Source organism: Aquarana catesbeiana, linkage group LG10 (genome assembly GCF_042186555.1).
Source record: "Aquarana catesbeiana isolate 2022-GZ linkage group LG10, ASM4218655v1, whole genome shotgun sequence".
Classification (NCBI taxonomy): Eukaryota; Metazoa; Chordata; class Amphibia; order Anura; family Ranidae; genus Aquarana; species Aquarana catesbeiana.
In genome coordinates, this window is record NC_133333.1 from 126,271,862 (window position 1) to 126,296,716 (window position 24,855).

The 24,855-nt window shown below is 40.6% G+C and overlaps 1 protein-coding gene across 1 annotated transcript in view; it reads left to right on the plus strand.

The window, feature by feature from the left end:
* Positions 1–24,855, plus strand: part of TECTA (tectorin alpha) — a 193,555-nt gene that overhangs the window by 8,196 nt on the left and 160,504 nt on the right. The window contains exons 3-5 of the mRNA XM_073601118.1: positions 2,558–2,845; positions 7,205–7,342; positions 24,105–24,270. Of these exons, the coding sequence (XP_073457219.1) occupies positions 2,558–2,845; positions 7,205–7,342; positions 24,105–24,270 (592 nt within the window). The remainder of the gene's footprint in view (positions 1–2,557; positions 2,846–7,204; positions 7,343–24,104; positions 24,271–24,855) is intronic.

Below are 24,855 nucleotides of genomic sequence, written 5' to 3' on the forward strand. Positions count from 1 at the left end.
AAAAAAATAAATTTAAACTAATAGGAAAGAAATTATAATGAAAATAACAAATACATTCGGCATGATTTAATATTTTGTTAAAGGTCTAATGAAACAAAAGGTCAACTCTTAGTAAATCTTACAGTCCAATCAGCTGATTAATTTTGTGCTGGAGGTTGGATTACTTGCAAAGTGCATTCCTGAGAACTGAGTGAGAAGGGTATTGTATTGTATTTGAACATAGAAGAAGAGTTATTGTCATTGGGTATGTTAATGGATTCAATAAACAAACGACTTTCTGAACTACGAATCGTTATAATGAATATATATACAGTATCTCACAAAAGTGAGTACACCCTCACATTTTTGTAAATATTTTATTATATCTTTTCATGTGACAACACTGAAGAAATGACACTTTGCTACAACGTAAAGTAATGAGTGTACAGCTTGTATAACAGTGTAAATTTGCTGTCCCCTCAAAATAACTCAACACACAGCCATTAATCTCTAAACAGCTGGCAACAAAAGTGACACCCCTAAGTAAAAATGTCCAAATTGGGCCCAATTAGATTTTCCCTGTCATGTGACTCATTAGTGTTACAAGGTCTCATGTGTGAATGGGGAGTAGGTGTGTTAACTTTGGTGTTATCGCTCTCACTCTCTCATACTGGTCATTGGAAGTTCAACATGGTACCTCATGACAAAGAATTCTCTGAGGATGTGAAAAAAAGAATTTTTTCTCTACATAAAGATGGCCTAGGCTATAAGATTGCCAAGACCCTGAAACTGAGCTGCAGCACGGTGGCCAAGACCATACAGTGGTTTAACAGGACAGGTTACACTCAGAACAGGCCTCGCCATGGTCAACCAAAGAAGTTGAGTGCACGTGCTTAGCGTCATATCCAGAGGTTGTATTTGGAAAATAGACGTATGAGTGCTGCCAGCATTGCTGCAGAGGTTGAAGGGGTGGGGGGTCAGCCTGTCAGACCATACGTTGCACACTGCATCAGATTGGTCTGCATGGCTGTCATCCCAGAAGGAAGCCTCTTCTAAAGATGATGCACAAGAAGGCCAACAGTTTGCTGAAGACAAGCAGACTAAGGACATGGATTACTGGAACTATGTCCTGTGGTCTGATGAGACTAAGATAAACTTATTTGGTTCAGATGGTGTCAAGCGTGTGTGGCGGCAACCAGGTGAGGAGTACAAAGACAAGTGTGTCTTGCCTACAGTCAAGCATGGTGGTGGGAGTTTCATGGTCTGGGGCTGCATGAGTGCTGCTGGCACTGGGAAGCTACAGTTCATTGAGGGAACCATGAATGCCAACATGTACTATGACATACCGAAACAGAGCATGATCCCCTCCCTTTGGAGATTGGGCCGCAGGGAAGTATTCCAACATAATAACGACCCCAAACACACCTCCAAGACGACCACTGCCTCAATAAAGAAGCTGAGAGTAAAGGTGATGGACTGGTCAATCATGTCTCCAGACCTAAACCCTATTGAGCATCTGTAGGGCATCCTCAAATGGAAGGTGGTGGAGCGCAAGGTCTCTAACATCCACCAACTGTGATGCCGTCATGGAGGAGTGGAAGAGGACTCCAGTGGCAACCTGTGAAGCTCTGGTGAACTTCATGCCCAAGAGGGTTAAGGCAGTGCTGGAGAATAATGGTGGCCATACCAAATATTGACACTTTGGACCCAATTTGGACATTTTCACTTAGGGGTGTAATCACTTTTGTTGCCAGCAGTTTAGACATTAATAGCTGTGTGTTCAGTTATTTTGAGAGGACAGCAAATTTACACTTCTATACAAGCTGTACACTCACTACTTTATATTATAGCAAAGTCTCATTTCTTCAGTGTTGTGACGTGAAAAGATATAATAAAATATTTACAAAAATGTGAGGGGTGTACTCACTTTTGTGAGATACTGTACATACATACATTTTAAATTATTGAGAAAACGCAACAATTAAACAATAAAATTAATCGATTAGTTATAACGAATATCTATATGATACAGAAATAACAAATTACCCGAAAACAAATTAACGTAACATAACAAATATAACAGAACGAAATTATGTGTTTTACGAATGCAAATGAAACAAAATTTAATTTTACGTTGTGCACAAGTCTAGTGATTTGATCCAACCAACATTTACTGTACATGTTTGCTGGACTGAGTCACTCTCACAGCCTTTTCTTCTTTAAAATGTGGTACATACTGTACAGTATCCCGTATACTATGGTAAATTTTAGAGTTTCTGAGCCTGATCTGTTTTTTGAAATTCACCCTTTGAAAATGTAAAATTATTGTATTTATAAAATAACCCAACCATTAACCACACTCACTCCAAGTTTTGATCACATTTCATGCAAATCTGAAAACCTACCTTTAATATCCTCATTTGCATTTCCCAGAATTTGCCCTTGGCGCCAAGTACTGTGAAAGTCTGTAGCTTACGCAAATATATGAAATGAATAGTTTTATATGCAAATATCTGGGCTGTTAAATGTGCTTATAACTGTAGTATTATGTCTCTGACACCTCTTTATTTTTTACTAGGTTAACAACAATGGAGTGATTTCATTTAATGTTCTCGTCAGCCAGTTTACTCCAGAAGCTTTTCCTCTAGCTGATGGTCGTGCTTTTATTGCTCCTTTCTGGGCTGATGTCCATAATGGAATACGAGGGGAGATTTTCTACCGTGAAACAACAGATCCCGTAATTCTTAAAAGGGTGTCTAAAGAAATTAGGAAACATTTTACAAATATACCATTGTTCTCAGCCACGTGGGTGTTCCTGGTCACATGGGATGAGGTCACGTTTTATGGAGGAAGCAGCGCCACTCCTGTAATGCACAATTAGGAATTTGAATATTTAAACATAGTAGATCATATGTTGCTTTAAACTTTTGATGATTTTTGTTGTTTTCCAGATTTGCTGAAATATAATTTATTGTGCTGGCTTTGCAATACTAAGAAAAAAATATTTGTAATTGATATAATGCAGGATCTGTTGAAATCATTCAATTCTGGTTTGTTTTTTTTTCCTTGTTAAAAGTCAATGAGAATGTAGGGTAAAAGCATGACAAACTCGTTGGCAAGTGCTTGGTAAACATGTGACAAAAGCATTCGCAATGTCAAGATACTTGAAACTTTAAAGCAGAACTTGACTTAAAAAATGTATGAACATGTAGATTTTTAATGCAGAAGAGACATGTTCACAAGCTTGTTTGGAATGTACATTGAGCTGTGCACAGGAGTTCTGAAATCCCTGCCTGGCCAATCAAGATGGCCAAAAATCAGAATCAGCATGATTTGGCCAAGTATGTACAAATATACAAAGAATATGTTTCCGGTTTATAAAATCATGCTCAATGAACATAAACATACACACCCATCCCCAAAATATATACATTTATACCTCAACACACTTATAAATCTACTCACAACATTTCAAAAAATAACAGAATATATAAATCCTATTTACACAAAAATCGGTAAAAATACAAACCGTGTCTCACTATAAAATCAGTAATCATCTAAAAAATGAAATACTATAAACTACAAAATAGCAGTTGTACAAAAAAGATTCAAGGATCATTGAATATAACAGCTTAAGACCTCATGCACATAAAATGTAGCCCCTGTGCATGTGATTCCAGTGTTCCATCCATCCCCGCAGCTTGTGAAACCCAATAAGATGCTGAAAACTGCTGGGACAGGACAATGTACCAAGTGGCTCTAACATTTAGGGCAGTATGTACCCAGGGATGGATGCCCAGCCAGAACTCAAGAATCTCATGCATAAGGACTTAGAGAAAAAAACTATTTTTAAATCTAGTTGTCCTAGCATACAGTGGCCTGCAGATAAAGCAAGTAATATGATACATATAAAGGATCCTCAACAATCCTCTCTGCCTGTTTCCTATCTCAGGAATTATATAAACCCCGAATTATAGGCAAATCAGTAACAATGATTTTTCCTGCACATGTTGCAGTCTACAGTAATCTGTTCCTGTCTTGCTTGAAGCCAGAACCAAACTAAACAGTAATAGTGTACAAAGACCAAACTCAATTCAAGCAATGAAAACTGTATTACTAACTCTTGGGGCAGATTAAACCTCTTGAGCAGTTGAAGGAAAAATCCTTCGCTGACCCTTTTTGAGAATTGTATCGATGATGGATGTCTACCACAGATCTAGCAAAAATGTGAATCCCAAAAATCTGAAAAACTCCACAATTGACGAATTGGGATTGATCCAGGAAGAAGTCTGAGTGAAGATGTTGTGCCAGTGGGGAGCTCCCAGTTGTTGTATCACTGGACGGCAAGGAAATATGTATCATTTCTCTTTAAAGTGACTCTTACTTTAAAGGCACCATGTCACCAGGCCATTCATTTCAACAAAAATCTACCAATAGGATTATATATGCTTCTAATATATTTTATGCATGTTATTTGTTTACCTGTAAACGCCTCCAAAGACATCCAAAAGCCCTGAAACTGTTGTTGGGCATGCCGTCTTGAATGAAATGTCACACGGTTTTATTTAACTTAGCAAGCTTCCAACAAGTATAGAGACCAGACACCTAATTGTGTCTGCACATACCTGCAGCAGCTTTCAGTGCACTCATCTGCCCAAATTCCATAGCATTCTGATCCATGAAAGCTTACACTGCTTACTGATAGTCTTGTTCCTGCCTCCATATCCTCTCATTGTCCTAGGGATGGAGTTACCATCTGTAGTGACACAGGTTTCACCACAAACTCTGGCTGTTTGCCACTTGGCAAATAAGTGAACCAAAAAGCCTGTTCCCCAGCCCGCTTTAAAGACCCTCCATGTGCTGCAGGGAGTAGTCCTAAATTTAGTGGCACTATTACTACTGCCACTAAATGCGATAACTTTCTGCTCAGGAAGCTTCCCCATGCATCTGCCCCCCTCCGCCTCGTTGGTTGCTAGGAAGCTGAGGGCCCACCAGTCCTTGGTTGTTATGGTACACCATAACAACCAGTGATGTTGTATAGAAGAAAAATGATGTGGGGTTGCCCCCAAAATCAGTACCAGACACTGATCCTAGGAAGGGGTCTGGTATTGATTTTAAGTTTGTATATTTGGTCAATAACATTTTTCAAGATTCTTACCCCTTTATTTTACATTTCTTTGCCAGGCCAGGAAATGTTTTCTTTGTGCCTAGAGTCAGTCAGGAGTGCATTGAGCAAGCTTGGTTTGTTTTGATGGGTTAGCAGGCATTGTTCATCATGATTTACATAGATTTACATGTGACATGTGATTAATAGTAGGTTTAAACTGTGGGACACTTTTTTTAGCCTTTTACTTAATACAGAACTTATATGTGGTATTTTCATTTACTGCTTAATATTTCTTTGTAAAAGAGTAACTAGAGGTACCACATACCCCTTACTCATTTGTGTGTGTGTGTGTATGGGGGGGGTGGACATCTAGAGGCCCCCTTATTTTAAAGCGGGCTTCCAGATTCTGATAATCCCCCCCCACAGACCCCCAGATCCACAGGGACAAGGATGTGGGGAAGAGGCCCTTGTCTCCATCAACACGGGGACACAGTGCTTTACCAGGGGGGCCGCCTATGGCCCATGCTTAGATAAGGTCCCAGTATGGATTTTGGGGGGTGGCTATGCTTTTTTGTGTGGGCTACAACCTTAAAATCCATATCAAACCTGGAGGGTCTGGTATGGACTTTGAGGACCTCACTCTGTTTTTTTGTTTTGTTTGCTGCTGTATTTATATACTGTATATCCATATGTACTTCTTGCTTGTTCTGTATAGGAGTATGTCAATGGCATTCCTCTGGATGTGCATACTCCTTGCTTATCCCTGCAGTAAATTTAAGCTGTGAGCATTAACTTCTAAATAGATATGTTCTTTGGTAGAACTACTCCCATTTATAAATATCTGCAAATAGCTTTATCAGCCATCTGGCAGAAAAACTTTACTGTCTGATGGTCACGGAGCCTGATAGGGATCTCAGGGGACAGCAGCAGGATAAATGAAGAAATAAAATTGTATCTTTGTAGACGTGCGTCAGATGCCTGGATATTATAAATGAGCTAAAGTATATTAAAATCAGATCTATTCTTTAAAATTTATAAAATAGGTATGGACAGTACTAGATTATGAAATTAGAGTTGACATTTAAAGAGACCCTGTCAACAGACAGTTTTGACAACAGTTTTTCCATAAGATTATTTGTACATTTAACATATTTTAGGCAAGTTAGTTACCTTCAAAGCCTCCCTTGTGCAGACATCAAAAAGCCCTAAAACTGCTGCTGGACGTGCCATCTTGCATGTGATGTAAGCAGTCCCAAAAGACTAGCTATGGTATTGTATTCCCCTTTGCTCCCAACTGGCTGCTACATAAACCGTTATGTAGTGAGGTGAGGGCAGAGGAGCTTGGCCAGCATAGAGATTCCAGAAGAAAAGGAGACTATGATGTGAAAAGAGGAAGGGGGAAAATGGGGAATTGATTCTTTCTTAAGCAATACGTGTAATACATAATGTTTTGTGAAGAGACAAGTAGAGGGGGGGTCAGCTATAAAACAGAATCTCGTCCCTGTATCAGAGCCACAGATCTCACAGCCACAGCAGACTGGAAGTCCAGTGATCTCTTTAGTACCTGGTGTCATCACAAGTAGTGATTTTAAAGGACACAGAGGGAATCAGGCACTGAGCTACACCTCAGGAGAGGAAAGTGTTGCAATCACTCCTAATGTTTAAAAAAATCTGCCTAAAGTTCTACTTTAAGACATAAACAAGCATATTCAAATGTAAAGTTAGAATGCCAAAATTATGAATCTGCTTATTTATTCTGTCAGTGACTTGACAATCAGAAAAATAGTGTTTTCAGAAGGAAAGGTTGACAATGCCAAACTACAAAGTTCCCAATTACAAATTTTGTTCAACTACATCATGTTCCAAATTAGCTTATACAGCCCTTTACAGTCTTTAAAATACTTTCAGCTGCTTTCAATACCAGATAGTTTGTATCTGGTATTTTAATGCCCCTCAAACAAAATATAAGCTCTTGGTTTTAAAAAGTTCTTTGTTAGTTGTAAAGTAATCATATAATCACATTGTTGCATGTTTTTTGTTTCAATGTAACCTGCCAGTCTTGAAAAGATGATAAAGAATGGAGGAAAGCTTTTCATGATACTTTAATTACATTTTCAGGTGAATACATTTCAAGCTCTGCTGATTTCAGATGGGACATCAAGCTTTGCAATGTTCAATTATGCAGAGATTACGTGGACCACAGGGACAGCGAGTGGGGGAGACCCTCTTACTGGGCTGGGTGGTGTTATGGCTCAGGTAAGCAATATGCCGTAAAAGTCATATACAGAGTTACTACTTCCAGTCAAATTATAACTAATATAATAGTAATTATAGTGCTGGAAATGTTATGTGCAACATTTACCTGTTTCTACAAAACAATTGTTCTCACAGAGCTATTGCTTAAAAATACAATGGGATCCAAAGATATATGGTAAGCTATCCTAACATGTACTGTGGATTTATTCTTTAGTGATGATAACAATATGTTTAATAATTACATACATTCATATATATATATATATATATATATATATATATATATATATATATATATATATATATATATATATATACACACAGTTTCTCACAAAAGTGAGTACACCCCTCACATTTTTATAAATATTTAATTATATTTTTCATGTGACAACACTTTGCTACAATGTAAAGTGGTGAGTGTACAGCTTGTATAACAGTGTAAATTTGCTGTCCCCTCAAAATTACTCAACACACAGTCATTAATGTCTAAACCGCTGGCAACAAAAGTGAGTACTCCCCTAAGTGAAAATGTCCAAATTGGGCCCAATTTGCCATTTTTCCTCCCCTGTGTCATGTGACTCGTTAGTTTACAAGGTCTCGGGTGTGAATGGGGAGCAGGTGTGTTAAATTTGATATCGCTCTCACTCTCTCATACTGGTCACTGGAAGTTCAACATGGCACCTCATGGCAAAGAACTCTCTGAAGATCTGAAAAAAAGAACTGTTGCTATAAATAAAGATGGCCTAGGCTATTAGAAGATTGCCAAGACCCTGAAACTGAGTTGCAGCATGGTGACCAAGACCATACAGTGGTTTAACAGGACAGGTTACACTCAGAAAAGGCCTCGCCATGGTCGACCAAAGAAGTTGAGTGCACATGCTCAGCGTCATATCCAGAGGTTGTCTTTAGGAAATAGATGTAGGTCAGCTTGTCAGTGCTCAACCATACGCCGCAAACTGCATCAGATTGGTCTGAATGGCTGTCATCCCAGAAGGAAGCCTCTTCTAAAGATGATGCACAAGAAAGCCCGCAAACAATTTGCTGAAGACAAGCAGACTAAGGACATGGATTACTGGAACCATGTCCTGTGGTCTGATGAGACCAAGATAAACGTATTTGGTTCAGATGGTTTCAAGCGTGGGGGGCGGCAACCAGGTGAGGAGTACAAAGACAAGTGTGTCTTGCCTAGAGTCAAGCATGGTGGAGGGAGTGTCATGGTCTGGGGCTGCATGAGTGAGGGAACCATGAATGCCAACATGTACTGTGACATACTGAAGCCGAGCATGATCCCCTCCTTTTGGAGACTCGGCAGCAGGGCAGTATTTCAACATGATAACGACCCCAAACACACCTCCAAGATGACCACTGCCTTGCTAAAAAAGCTGAGGGTAAAGGTGATGGACTGGCCAAGCATGTCTCCAGACCTAAACCCTATTGAGCATCTGTGGGGCATCCTCAAATGGAAGGTGGAGGAACGCAAGGTCTCTAACATCCACATCCTTGATGGAGGAGTGGGAGAGGACTCCAATGGCAACGTGTGAAGCTCTGGTGAACTCCATGCCCAAGAGGGTTAAGGCAATGCTGGAAAAATATTGGGGGGCCACACAAAATATTGACACTTTGGGCCCAATTTAGACAATTTCACTTAGGTGTGTACTCACTTTTGTTGCCCGGGGTTTAGACATTAATGGCTGTGTGTTGAGTTATTTTAAGGGGACAGCAAATTTACACTGTTATGCAAGCTGTACACTCACTACTTTACATTATAGCAACGTCTCATTTCTTCAGTGACGTGACATGAAAAGACATAATAAAATATTTACAAAAATGTGAGGGTGTACTCACTTTTGTGAGATACCGTGTGTGTGTGTGTATATATATATATATATATATATATATATAGTTAAATTATAGGTCAGTAAAAAAGATCTCATTCTAATAGCAATCTGCCATTGGTGTATTACTTGTATAAAAGAACATTGCAACGTACTGTGCATGCAAGTAACTCTGATCTAACTACAGTAAATGCTCTTGTTTAACGGGCTCTATGTGCAAGTAAAGCAAAAGAGGACTGCTCAGTCTCACTCCATTAATTCCCCAAAAATCTATAAGGTGGTGACTGATTTGTTTTATATAATACAATATAATAAATAATACATATATAATTTGTTTTATATAAATTGTTTTATGGGTTCAATACCACTTTAACTCAGTTTCTCATAATATAGCACCCACCAGCTTGCTTACACATGTATATAATATTTCTTCAAAGAATAGTGCCATTACTGGGATCATTTTCTATACACTAGTTCCAAAGTTACATAATGCAAGGTGATCAGGCAGACATTGCCACAACTTTCAACTTTTTGAACTAAAAGAAAGTCAGATTGAATTAGCTATATCTGCCAACTGGCTTAGAATTATTTTGGATTCCCCCAAGTTTGACCAATAATTGGTCAAAAGCAATTCAGTGCTTGTCCAATCTACCACCCCATAATCCCTACTAATATGAATAGAGTAACAATCATGATTATGATATTAAATGTATAAGGTAAAACAATAGTTTGTAACCACATTCCTTCATTTGAGTACATCTCTTGGCTGTGACAAGATTATACACCTTGGGAGAGTGTTGCCCCCACTCTATCCACATGATATTCTACCACTTACTGTTTCAAACATTCTCTTTTGAAATTAATTTCTTTGTATCATTTTAATTTTAAAAATTATAAAATAAATTATAAAATAATTTTTTTTTAAATTATGATGGAGACATGGTTATTGTCTCTCCAGCAATTTGCAAGATTTTATAACCCATAGCAACCATTTTTGGTGATCACAGTGAAACAGAAGGGTTGACCCATAACTTCCTTTTATGTTCCTTTTAGTTTTAATACAAGTCGGAACTGTCAATCTAAACTACAACATATAAGCAATCTGAACTATAAGCTAAAAAGGAAAACCCATTTGGAGTTGCTTCATGCACTGACTATCCCAGTGGGGTCCAAATTAAAGGGGCCAAAGAGCCATATTTGTATTCATTAGTCTATTGGCAAGTCTACAAGGTCTACAAGTCTACAAGGGCCATTGACAGTGCATGCTCTGGTTGTCTGTGTTTGGAAAATGCATGTTTGTCATTATTGTGGGGTAATTTAATATTTTCATTCTTGTCTCTGCTGCGGAAGTCCACCCTCTCTATTTGTACTGACGACTACTAGGGATGAGCCGAACACCCCCCCGGTTCGGTTCGCGGCATAACATGCGAACAGGCAAAAAATTTGTGCGAACACCGCTTAAAGTCTATGGGACTTGAACATGAAAAATCAAAAGTGCTAATTTTAAAGACTAATATGCAAGTTATTGTCATAAAAAGTGTTTGGGGACCCCGGTCCTGCCCCAGGGGACATGTATCTATGCAAAAAAAAGTTTTACAAATGGACGTTTTTTCTGGAGCAGTGATTTTAATAATGTTTAAAGTGAAACAATAAAAGTAAAATATTCCTTTAAATATTGTAGATGAAAATCATTGAGAAAAACGGCATGAGTACACCCCCCCAGCCCATTACCAGGCCCTTTGGGTCTGGTATGGATATTAAGGGCCCCAGGCCCTATATACTCTGAACAGCAGCAGTATACAGGTGGTCCCCGGGTTACAAACAAGATAGGGACTGTAGGTTTGTTCTTAAGTTGAATCTGTTTGTAATTTGGAACTGGTACATTTTTAAAGTGTAGCTCCAGCCAAAGCTTTTCGGGTAACATAGGGAAGGGTTTTCACCTCTGTAACATTTTTTTTGCTGTCTGTGCCCCTGTTCAGAAGATTTCACCTCACTTTCTGTCCCAATGAGAATTGGATTTTGAAAATTTTGGGTTATTAGGGAAACTAGAATTGGTGATAAAGCATCAGTGGAGACACCTTTTTCCCATATTAACTCTTAAAAGAGAGAATTTCTCTTCCTAGGAGTAGATTTCCTCTCACTTCCTGTTGCCTCCCTCCGTTTGTAAGTAGGAGTCGTTTGTAAGTCGGATGTTTGAAAATAGGGGACCGCCTGTATATACTATACGGCCTGCCCTATACACTTGGGCCTTAGGTGTTGGTGGTACCAGAACACTGTAAGCCCTCACAGTTACTCTTGGGGGGCGCTGGAACAGGCCCTGCTGTGAAATATTATATCAAGAATTATAATTACATGCCCCTGTTAAACAGGGGCAGAAAAATTGGGCCTTAGGTGGTGGTGGTGGTGCCACAACACTGTAACCCCTCACAGATACTCTTGTTGGGCGCAGGAATGGGCCCTGCTGTGAAATATTAGATCAAAAATTGTAATTACAATACAGTGCAGCCGTAGTGCAGTTGATACTACTTTTCTGGTGGTTTACACAGTACACAATACAGTGCAGCCGTAGTGCAGTTGCTACTACTTTTCTGGTGGTTTACACAGAACACAATACAGTGCAGCCGTAGTGCAGTTGCTACTACTTTTCTGGTGGTTTACACAGTACACAATACAGTGCAGCCATAGTGCAGTTGCTACTACTTTTCTGGTTGTGTACACAGTACACAATACAGTGCAGCCGTAGTGCAGTTGCTACTACTTTTCTGGTGGTGTACACAGTACACAATACAGTGTAGTGCGGTGTTGCAAAACAAAATATACATCATGTCCAGAAGGCCACCAAGGAGAGGCAGACGCTCACAGGCCACTAAAAGAGGGCAAGCAGGGTCTGTGTCTACAGTCAACAGAGCTGGTCGTGGACATGGTGCATCCTATGCAGGTGGCCGTGGGGCACACTTGTCCTTTTTTTCTGCTGCTGGCCGTGTTATTAAGCCAGAACATGCAGAAGAGTTGGTGGAGTGGATAACAAAGCCGTCCTCATCCTCCTCATCCTCTGTCACCCAGGTTCAGAATAGTTTTCCTTCCTATGCAGCTGCCAAAGCAGCCTGTGGAACAGGCTCCTTGTCCTCCTGTACAGTCACTCCTTCCGTAGCCCCACCATCATGCACGGAGGAGTCCCCTGAACTATTTGACCACAGTGTCGGGTACATGCTGCTGGAGGATGCACAGCGATTTGAAGGCTCCGATGTTGGTTCCCAGGTTGAGGAAGGGAGTAACGTGAGCCTAGAGAGAGGGGGTGCCCAAGAAGGACAATGTCATGGTCAGTGTCTGAATGCTAGCTTGGCCAAATTGCTAGCACTGCAACTACTGCCTTTTCAGCTGGTAGACTCTGCCCCCTTTTGTGAATTTGTGGAATGTGGTGTACCTCAGTTGCAGGTTCCAAAACGCCATTTCTTTTCATGGAAGACCATTCCAGCTCTCTACCGGCATGTGGAAGGCAATGTTTTTGTCTTGTTGTACAGGGCGGTCAGCAGTAAGGTGTATATTACCACTGACTCATGGTCTAGCAGGCATGGGCAGGGATGTTACTTTTCCTTCACGGCGCACTGGGTAACTCTGCTGGCAGCTGGGAAGGATGCAGGACAGGGTTCAGTATTGTTGGAGCTTGTTCCACCACCACGCCTCAAAAATACTAGCAGTTATTCTGCCACGGCTCTCTCCTCCACACCCTCTTCTTCTTTTTCCTCTATGGCCTCTTCTGCAGATTTGTTCTCTGAACCAGTGGTGCTCCGTAAGTGTTCAAGGGGCTACGCAAGCACTCAGGCAAAAAGATGCCATGCGGTGCATGAGTTACATAGGTGAGGTTGAAAAAGACACAAGTCCATCAAGTCCAACCTATGTGTGTGATTATATGTCAGTATTACATTGTATACATGTTGCGGTCGTTCAGGTGCTTATCTAATAGTTTCTTGAAACTATCGATGCCCCCCGCTGAGACCACCGCCTATTGAAGCGAATTCCACATCCTTACCGCTCTTACAGTAAAGAACCCTCTATGTAGTTAAAGGTTAAACCACTGCTTAGGGGACAGGAGCCATACTGGGGCAGAGATTCTGTCAGCTCTGCACAGGCAGGCTCAGAGGTGGTTGATGCCACACCAGCTTCAGCCAGGAATGGTTGTTTGCGACAATGGCACCAACCTTCTCTCTGCCTTCCGACAGTCACACTTGACCCATGTTCCATGTTTGGCACACATCCTGAATTTGGTGGTGCAGCGGTTCTTGAGCAGGTACCCAAGCTTATAAGATCTCCTGAGGCAGGCCAGAAAATTCTGTGGTCATTTCCAACGGTCATCCAATGCCAGTGCTCGGCTAGCTGACATTGAAAGGGAATGCAACCTGCCCACCAACTGCCTCATTTGGGACATGTCCACCAGGGTGGACCTCAATGTTGACAATGCTGCAGCGGCTGCACATGCAGCAGAGGGCCATCAATGAGTACCTGTGTGAGTATGGCACCAGGACAGGGTCAGGGGAGCTTGGCTTCTTTTTGCCGCACCAGTGGCTACTGATCAAGGATGCATGCACTGTCCTGTCACCATTTGATGAGGCCACGAGGATGGTGAGCAGCGACAATGCATGCATCAGTGATGTCCCTCTTGTCTTGCTGTTGGAGCACACGCTTCATGGAATAATGGACAGGGCACTTGAGGCAGAACAGCGGGAGGAAGAGGAGAACTTCCTTACCTCTCAAGGCTCCCTTTATTCAGATATTATTCCTGCAGGCCCACCAAACACACAGGAAGAAGAGGAAGAGGAGGAGGATTGTGTCAGCGTGGATGTGGAGGATAACACTCAGCAGCAGTTTTCAAGGGATGGTTTTCAGTCCCCAGAAACCCAAGGAGTTGTATGTGGCTGGGAGGAGGTTTTTACAGATCATGTGATCCTTAGTGACCCAGAGGACTCAGAATCGAATGCCTCTGCAAACTTTCGCAGGCTTTGCAGAATCAGGGAGGCCATGCAGCGTAAGGACCCTAGGATTCGTGGTATCAAAGAGAGGGATCATTACTGGCTGGCAACCCTTCTTGATCCACGTTACAAGGGTAAGGTCGCAGAACTCATCCTGCCTTCGCAGAGGGAGCATAGGATAAACCATCTTCAGGAGGCCTTGAAGGAAGGTTTGTGCAATGCATTTCCAGACCCTGTGAGGTTACAATTTCCTGGTGCTGGACAATGTGTTGCTGAGGCTTCGTTCAGTCAGAGGAAGAGCAGTGGAGAAAGTGGCTGGCTGACCGATGCCTTTAGACAATTTTTCAGTCCTCAGCGCCAAGGTCTGATCGGTTCAAGCAACCATCGCCAGCGTCTGCATTACATGGTGCAGGAATATCTAGGGGCAAGAGCAGACTTGGAGACCTTTCCAACAGAGCATCCACTGGGTTACTGGGTCTTGAGGATGGACCACTGGCCAGAACTAGCTCAATATGCAATTGAGCTACTGGCCTGTCCTGCATCCAGCGTTCTTTCTGAACGCATATTCAGTGCTGCTGGAGGGTTTGTAACGGATCATAGAGTGCGCCTGTCCATAGACTCCATTGATAGGCTCACATTCATAAAAATCAATCAGTCTTGGATCAGCAGCAGCTATCAAGCACCAGATGCTGATTTAATTGATTGCTTTTTCTATGGATGTGGGATCCCTTAAGAGACTGCCTATGCTGAGTGACTATCCTATTCCTCCTCAAGCTTGATGATGCTAGCTTCCAACAATATTTTTGGTTTAGGGCACCACCACTACTGCCTAAGGCCCAATTTTTCTGTCCCTGTTTAACAGGGGCATGTAATTACAATTTTTGATCTATTATTTCACAGCAGGGCCTGTTCCTGCGCCCAACAAGAGTAACTGTGAGGGGTTACAGTGTTGTGGCACCACCACCACCAAAGGCCCAATTTTTATGCCCCTGTCCCAGCAGCTGAAAAAAAGGACAACAGTGCCCCACGGCCACCTGCAGAAGATGCACCATGTCCATGACCAGCACTGTGTACTGTAGACACTGAGCCTGCTTGCCCTCTTTTACTGACCTGTGAGCATCTGCCTCTCCTTGGTGGCCTTCAGGACATGATGGGGATTTTGTTTTGCAACACCACACTACACTGTATTGTGTACTGTGTACGCCACCAGAAAAGTAGTAGCAACTGCACTATGGGTGCACGGTACTGTGTACACCAACAGAAGTGTAATAACAACTATGGGTGTACTGTATTGTATACACCACCAGAAAAGTAGTATCAACTGCACTAGGGGTGTACGGTACTGTGTACACCAACAGAAGTGTAATAACAACTATGGGTATACTGTATTGTGTACACCACCAGAAAAGTAGTAGCAACTGCACTAGGGGTGCACGGTACTGTGTACACCAACAAAAGTCTAACAGCAACTATGGGTGCACTGTTTGTATTGTGTACTGTGTACACCACCAGAAAAGTAGTAGCAACTGCACTATGGGTGCATGGTACTGTGTACACCAACAGAAGTGTAATAACAACTATGGGTGTACTGTATGGTGCACACCACCAGAAAAGTTGTAGCTACTGCACTAGTGGTGCACAGTACTGTGTTCTGTGTACACCGCCTGAAGTATATTAGAAAAAAGTACACCAGGAACGGCCTGAAGTCAGATATAGCTAAACTGTATGCAGTGGATATATATATATATATATATATATATATATATATATATATATATATATATATATATATATATATATATATATATAAGACTGGGACTTATCTGAATTTGGAGAAATACCCTTCACTACCTGTTGTGTCTACAGAATAGGAAGCAAAAACAAATATTTAGAATGGGACACAATATGGCGGAAAAATCTTACAGAGGGTTTAACAATTCCCTATTCTACCAGAAATAAAAAAAAAAGTTTGCCTTAGATCCTATTTAAAGATAACGCACGCTTTGACTGGCTTGTCATTAGGGTGTGGTTGTATGGTTGTTTGCTCATTTGAATGCATTTGGGAAGAAATTTTATTTTAAAGGTAGCACATGCTTAGTCTGGCTTGTCTTTGGGATTTGGTTGATCACCACTGTACATATGTAGCTAGGAGGTAACATTATCTTAAAGTGGTATTGAACCCAAAATAAAAAATGTAATATATTGCAGCTTACCAATTATTAGATGTGGTGGATGCACTTGTTTTCTTTTTTAGGATTTCCCCCTCTGTTTTCACCTGGTGATCTGGCCAGAAACAAACGTCAGTTCTGAGTGAAGAAAAGTGTTTTTTCAGGTTTTTCATCTTTTTCAATGTTTTGTATTTTCTTAATCAGGGTTTGGAGCACAGGAACTTTTCGGAGGGAAGGAGTCTCCAACTCAGTGTCTGGGTCTTGCCAGAAACCAGCAGGCTGAGTCTAGTACCTGACAATAGTTTGGGGCTCCACCCGAGAGACAGGAGTTCTCTGGATAGGGGTCAAGGAGAAGGAGGTTGGAGAAGTAGGGAGTGAGATATTTTACACAGATGATCAGAAGTGTTTTGTGATGTGATGAGAAGTAAAGAACATGTTCTCCAATCCTTATCTCAGCTACATAAACTGACACACACGTGACACTGGCCGTGATTATCACGTTCATGGCTTATCTCTCCATCATAAGTGTACACCTTACTTTAATAGATTAAAAATCCTAAAAAAGAAAATTAACGCAGCCAACACATCTAAGAATTGGTAAGCTGAAATATAATAAATGTTTGCTTTTGGGGTTATACAGTGTAAAATGTTGCCACAAAACCAGTGTAACATTAGCGGCATTTAGTGGAAATACACTCCTCTCAGATTTTCTCTAAACTGACCAGGATGTATTCCAGTGCAGAGTTTATAACAGAATATATGTATTAGGTATCGTTTTCTTATAAACACAGTGTAACCTCAAAAAAACAGTCCTCCACTCTATTCATAGCCATCTATATATATATATATATATATATATATATATATAAGACTGTCTGTATATATATATATATATTAAATACACTGCAGCTAACTGAATAACCTGCCTGCCCGAAGTATATTAGAAACAGTACGCCAGGAACGGGCTGCTGTCAGATATAGCTAAACTGGATACAGTGGATATATATATATATAGATATATATATATATCTATATATATAGATATATATATATATATCTATATATATATAGATATACACGAGACTGTCTGTATATATATATATATATATATATATGTATATATATATTAAATACACTGCAGTGGATATATATATAGGAGACTGTCTGTATATATATATATTAAGTACACTGCAGCTAACTGAATAACCTGCCTGCCTGAAGTACAGTATATTAGAAAAATTACACCAGGAATGGCCTGCAGTCAGATATAGCTAAACTATTTATATACACAAGACTGTTTGTGTATATATATATTTAATACACTGCAGCTAACTGAATAACCTGCCTGCCTGCTCAATCTAAATGATACTCTCTCTCCGTCCACGCCAACACGCACCCTGCCTTTGGCCAATTATGGCTCTCATAGCTGAGGGCGCTAGGATTGGACAAAGCATGCAGGTCATGGTGCATGCTTTGGTCAATCATCATACACCAATGCATTGCGCTCCCGCAGTGCATTATGGGCCGTTATGCCTCGCTCAAATTTGGAGCGAACGGCCCATAATGTTCAGTTTTCGACGAACGTGCGAACAGCCAATGTTCGAGTCGAACTGAAAGCTCATCCCTAACAACCACTGTCACAAGAAATCTTCAAGTGACAACTGTCTGAGAGGGGACTTATCTGAATTTGGAGAAATACCCTTCACTACCTGTTGTGTCTACAGAATAGGAAGCAAAAACAAATATTTAGAATGGGACACAATATGGCGGAAAAATCTTACATAGGGTTTAACAATTCCCTATTCTGCCAGAAATAAAAAAAAAAGTTTGCCTTAGATCCTATTTAAAGATAACGCACGCTTTGACTGGCTTGTCATTAGGGTGTGGTTGTATGGTTGTTTGCTCATTTGAATGCATTTGGGAAGAAATTTTATTTTAAAGGTAGCACATGCTTAGTCTGGCTTGTCTTTGGGATTTGGTTGATCACCACTGTACATATGTAGCTAGGAGGTAACATTATCTTAAAGTGGTATTGAACCCAAAATAAAAAATGTAATATATTGCAGCTTACCAATTATTAGATGTGGTGGATGCACTTGTTTTCTTTTTTAGGATTTCCCCCTCTGTTTTCACCTGGTGATCTGGCCAGAAACAAACCTCCTGCATTAGAGTGCCTCCACTCTTGATTAAGAAGTACAAGGGACACCTTTGGAAAGCATTGTCAGTCTGTACTCGAAGATTTAAAAACACTAACAAATTAAAGCCAATCTCCAGCTAGCACTTTCTAAGCAGCTAAAGCAGTTTTTTTCTTTGGGGGGGGGGGGGGGGGGGGATAAAGGTTTTACATAAAAAAAACTGAATATTTTAAGCACCCCTGCCAGTATTGAATGGGTTGTCTCACCTCTGTAACTGATACTTCTGCAAGACAACTTGTTCTTTTGAAAAACAACAGACTTAGGCCGGCCATATAAAAATCAAACCATTAATGGGCAGGCTGAATGTACCAAGTTGATCAATTGATCAACTTGGGTACAACCAGCCTGCTGGATTCTCTTGCGTTAGGGGCTGCTATAGCCACTAGCGATAATCACTATCTTCTCCTGAGCCTTAGGCAGAGTTTTAACCCCTGTACATTTTTTCTTTGCAAGCTATGTCCCTTTGGGGAGATTTCCCTTCATTTTCTATTCATAGCCAAAACAGGAAGTGAGAGGAAATCCCTGCAAATTAAGGAAATCCCTTGGAACCCCCCAGGTCACCAGGATTAGTGTCCCCATTGGAAGATTTTGCCTCTATTATTTTTCTGGGGCGATAAAAAATGTGGGATTTTCTTTTACTTTCACGTTCGATGATAACAATAAACATGACATTAGAGAGGGTGAATCTCCCTAATGGGAGAACAAACAGCAATAAAAACCTGAGATATGCTTTAATCCCTCTCTACTTTATCCAAATCTAAAAAAGTATTGCATTTACTTTAAAAAAATATTTTTTACTTTAAATGTGAGCCCTGGTGTTACAATTATTGCTCTCACTTTGTCGTTCACAGTTATACCTCGCATGTGTGGTACAATCACTGTTTACATGCGCATGCTGCGTGTTTGCATTTGAACATGAGCAGGGAGGATAGGGGTGCTTTAAAACATTTTCTTATTTATTTTATTTAAATGTATTATTTTTACACTCCCTTGTAAGAGCTTTGGGCAGTAACAGGTTCACTTTATGATGAGATCAGGGATCTATTATGCCGTGTGCACACGACCGGACTTTTCGACAGCAAAGGTCCGACGGAACGAATCCACCGGACAATTCGTTCGTGTGTGGGCTTCATCGGACCTTTGCTGTTGAAAAATCAGACGGACTTCAGAAATAGAACATGTTTCAAATCTTTCCGACGGACTCGAGTCGGGTCGAAAAATCAGTTCATCTGTATGCTAGTCCGACGGACAAATAAACGATGCAAGGGCAGCTATTGGCAACTGGCTATGAACTTCCTTATTCTAGTCCCTTCTATTCTAGTCAAACGAATGGACTTTCAAATGGACTTTAGCCTGTTCGTGTGTGGGCAAGTCCGTTCGTTCGAAAGTCCGTCGTAACTCCGTCGAAAGTCCGTCGGAAAGACCGTCAGACCTTTGATGCTGAAAAGTATGCTCGTATGTACGCAGCATTAGACTTCTAATGACTCCTCTGTCCTTCAAAGCAGCTGATCAAACAGAGGTCTGTTTAATCGGCTGCTTCCCTCGCTGTAATAGAAACACAGCACTGAAACTGCAAGTGGCAAAATCCTCATCACTTCTATCTTCATGTGTCACAAAGGAGAAGGAGGAATGGATGTTTCCTCCTTTCTAGTGTGGGCAACCAACCTGACCAGTGACCACTCACAATGGTCCCGGGCTTTCTGGTGGAACATGAGAGCACAGAAGCGGTGACAGGTAGTGGGAAGGGGGTTCAATTGTGTTTTTCACCTGTTTTCGGATGTTACACGAAGGCCAGCCCATTCCCTTCAAAGGGCTGCCCTTTGCATGTCAAAAGCACCCAAAAGGCTTCTGAACCTTTTCTGGTATGGAGCATTGCATGTTTTTTCAACTTGCATTTTGTAGCGTTTGTCACACCACAAAATGTGAGGAAAAATGGGTGTCTGCTAACCAAATTTGGGGTGCCATTACCCATAAATGACACTCAAATGCATGTTGCAAATTTTTATGCGATTTTGGCACAATCCAAAATTGCAGACAGTATCCCACAATGCTGCATCACTCGGATGTAAATGAGGCCTATAAGACAATGCAGTTTAACTATATATAACATTATATATTGTGACAGTGCAAGGCCCGGCCACTGTGACAGTTTTAGGGGCTCCAGAATGTCAGTTCTGAGTGAAGAAAAGTGTTTTTTCAGGTTTTTCATCTTTTTCAATGTTTTGTATTTTCTTAATCAGGGTTCGGAGCACAGGAACTTTTCGGAGGGAAGGAGTCTCCAACTCAGTGTCTGGGTCTTGCCAGAAACCAGCAGGCTGAGTCTAGTACCTGACAATAGTTTGGGGCTCCACCCAAGAGACAGGAGTTCTCTGGATAGGGGTCAAGGAGAAGGAGGTTGGAGAAGTAGGGAGTGAGATATTTTACACAGATGATCAGAAGTGTTTTGTGATGTGATGAGAAGTAAAGAACATGTTCTCCAATCCTTATCTCAGCTACATAAACTGACACACACGTGACACTGGCCGTGATCATCACGTTCATGGCTTATCTCTCCATCATAAGTGTACACCTTACTTTAATAGATTAACATAGAAGAAATCCTAAAAAAGAAAATTAACGCAGCCAACACATCTAAGAATTGGTAAGCTGAAATATAATAAATGTTTGCTTTTGGGGTTATACAGTGTAAAAATGTTGCCACAAAACCAGTGTAACATTAGCGGCATTTAGTGGAAATACAGTCCTCTCAGATTTTCTCTAAACTGACCAGGATGTATTCCAGTGCAGAGTTTATAACAGAATATATGTATTAGGTATCGTTTTCTTATAAACACAGTGTAACCTCAAAAAAACAGTCCTCCACTCTATTCATAGCCATCTAAGTGGTGCTTTGGTTTGGCAGTAGCACTGTCCTCTCGTGGGTGGCCTTGGCACTGCTCTCTTCTTACCTTGTACTTGCCAGCTGTTCTTGATTACCAGGGCTGTCCTAGATTCTCAAGCTTTATCCCTGCATACCTTTATCTCTGGAAATGTATCTTTCCGTACCATATGTGTTCATTCACACCAGCGCATTGCAGTAATGAGTGGTAAAACCTAATGGTACCACATTGTGCAGTAACAATCCACCATGCACGTGTTTGTGTGTTGCAGTGCTATTCATATTGAATGGCACCCCAGCACACATGTATTACAACACATGTAAGGGCATCCCAACACATGAATGCAGCATGACCCAAACTTTGGCGTGTTAAGGTACATTAAGTCTATTTATTTTGTTGTTTTTTTGAGTTGACCAGTGCACTGTGTCTCAATGAAAAAGCATCTTTTGTAGCACAGTGCTTGGTAATATGAATGGCCCCTACATTTCTTTCTCTTTCATAAGGATGAGCAGAGTGGCTTTAGGCAAACTGATTCTGTTGCAAAGCTACTAATTTTGCCAAAGCAGGAACGTATTTTCTTTCACTAAGCTGCTAGATAAAATTTTCTTTAAAAGGAAAATCAGTCTACTCTTTGATTTTTCCTACTTAGGGTGGGTTTTTTTAGTATATTTAGGGTACTTTTGTTTATTTCATTTTGTGTTCTTTATATTTGTGGGGTTTTATGTATATTTGTAATATTATACATGAACTACTGGTTTACATTTTTATGTCAAAAACATAATAATAAAACACAAGAGGATGTTTCTCAACAACAATACAAGGATATTTTAGAGCGGTAATAAACTCAAAACCAAAAATGTAATATATTGCAGAATAAATTTACAAGTTATGCGCTGCGCTTGGGTGACCCCAAAAACAAAATTAATAATAACCAACTCTGTGCTTACTAGTGCGATCATATTAAATACAAATAATATGAATGTTGAATAAATAAACAAGGTGTGAAAAAACAAGTGCTTGTTACACCATACATTAGTGCTTAATAGTGCTTGTTATACCATACATAGTGTCTTAATCGACATAAAAAGTGCTTAGTGCTCAATATAAAGTATCCTGCTTGTTTAAATGAAAAAATTAATAAATAATGAAAAAAGTTCTCTTTGGCACTCTAAATAGTGCGTGCAAATAATGTCCAGCAGTGATAATAAAACAATGCGTGCAGGTGGTGTTCAGCTGTGACAACAATCCAACATCATGCCGAAGATATCCTGAGTGCTGTAAAACATGCTCCGGTGCTCCTTCGTGACCCCCTTAAGCTAATGTGCTCACCTCAGAGCGTGTGACTCAGCTTCTACCCTGAGTCCAAATATGCTTTGGAGCCACCCCTGGGCTCAGTCTCAGTGTCTGCTGCACTGCTCCAGCTAGAAACAATGTGGCTCCATACATATAAATGAAAAGGAAACTATATAGTGTAATATAGTCAAAATACTTTTATTAAAAGAAAACGCTCCCCACACCGGGGTACTCACATGGCACTGGTGCGTCCGTGCACCATACTATAACGGCTTTCTATGCAAAATCACTGGATGTTTGGTGCGGTATGCTGTGCTGGGACAGCGCTGGTGTAAAGTCCGTGTCAGTCTCTCCGTCCTGGCCCCCCCTTTTTCCTGTTTGCCTTTAATCTGGCAAACAGGAAAAGCAGAGAAGTGAGGAAAGATCCCTGGTGCTGCACATCCACGGAGTCCTGTTGTGGTATAAGAGAGAGAACTCCCCAGGTTGAGGTTTTCTCTCTTATACCACCATAGGACTCTGTGGATGTGCGGCACCATGGATCATTCCTCTCTTCCTTCCGGTGACTATTGGAGCTGGGAGGAGCTCCATCCCTTGCTGGCATTCTGCTCCCCACAGTGATCGAGCCTGAGTGGCACACTAATAAACCGTGGGTCACAGGAAGAGCAATGACATGGTGTAAAATAGGAAGTTCATGGGAGGAGCAAAGAGTCCAAGTTCTACCAGAAACAACATACAAAGTAAGGTTGTCCAAGGAATCATTAGGGAGGGAGCTGTTTAGTATCTCAATTGGCTCAGTAAGACGAGTTACTGCCAGGCACAACAGATGTCCTGGGTTCAGATCTGGATCCTGACAGAGGGTGTGTCAGAGCAGGTCTGTTAGATTACCAAGTCAAACTTTGGTGTTCATATAATTTAATCACACTATGCAGCTAGAGCAAGCAAGTGGAGGCAAAACTATAAAAATGGAGGATATTAGTACAATGTCTAGATGGATATCTACCGTATTTAAAATATTCTTCAGCAACCTACTGATAGCTTAGTGCATGTACTGTGTTTTAAACCTTAATGGGTAAGGAAAATTTTAAAAAGTTTTCTTAATGATTTGCCCCCATCAACATAAGCTCAATTAGCCCCACCCCCTCCCCAAAACGTCATACTTTCTTAGCTCTCAAACCAGTGGCTCTTTGCAATGTTTACATCCTGCAGGCTAGCTTTTTCTTCCTAATGTCTGCATGTGCAAGGTAAAACAACTTAGACTTCTCTAAATCTCATAATTTGGGACAAGACCCAATAAAAAAAGAAAAAAAAATGTAAAAACTGACAGAGGTTTTATCCTCCAAACAGAAAAGTTTTACCTTTAAATTTACTATGAGATCAGTATATATTTCAATCAACAAAAAATTAACCAGCATAACTATTTTTCAGGCTGGGTTTATTGGTGGAAATAGCACAAATTTTTTCAGTGTTCCTGGATCCCGTTCACCAGAGATTGTCAGCATTGAAGAAACCACAAATGTGAACATACCTGGACGCTGGTTGTTTAAGGTAGATGGAAAGGAAATTGATCCAGCTAATGGCTGTAGTCTGAAAGGTATGTTGATCTGATAACATGTTATGCATGTGTAATATGGTAAATGTGTCAACTGAATAGATGTTAAGATGATAATTATTAAATGCTATTTATTCAATCATACTTAACACAAAATTGCAAGTATTTATTCTCATTAAAGATTCTGCAAGATCTGAATACATTTTGTGACAAGTATGAACAAGTGTGTTTGCTAACCGACTGATTAATCTGTTATTAGCTGTAAGGCTAGCCTGTTAACTAGCTGCTAAATACATCAGTCCGTACATGATGAAAAATGATCCCTGTTACAATAGCATTCAATAGCATTGACTGTTAGTCAAGCTCTAGTACTTTGCAATTACTTGAAATTAATGAGGCATTATCAAGCAAATGGATCAGAATCCAGGAAAATAACAGTGGCAGCAGCCCATATATTTTCTAAGAAATAGAACTTCCATTGACAGGTTGTATTTCCAAGTATAGTAAGGCTTCATTCACATGGGTGCTGAGGCCCTTAGTCCATAAATGGGCCATGTGTTTATGCGGCTAGAGCCAACAAGTGCTGTATGCAGGCAGACCATGTAAGTGTAGGGGGATGAATAAAAA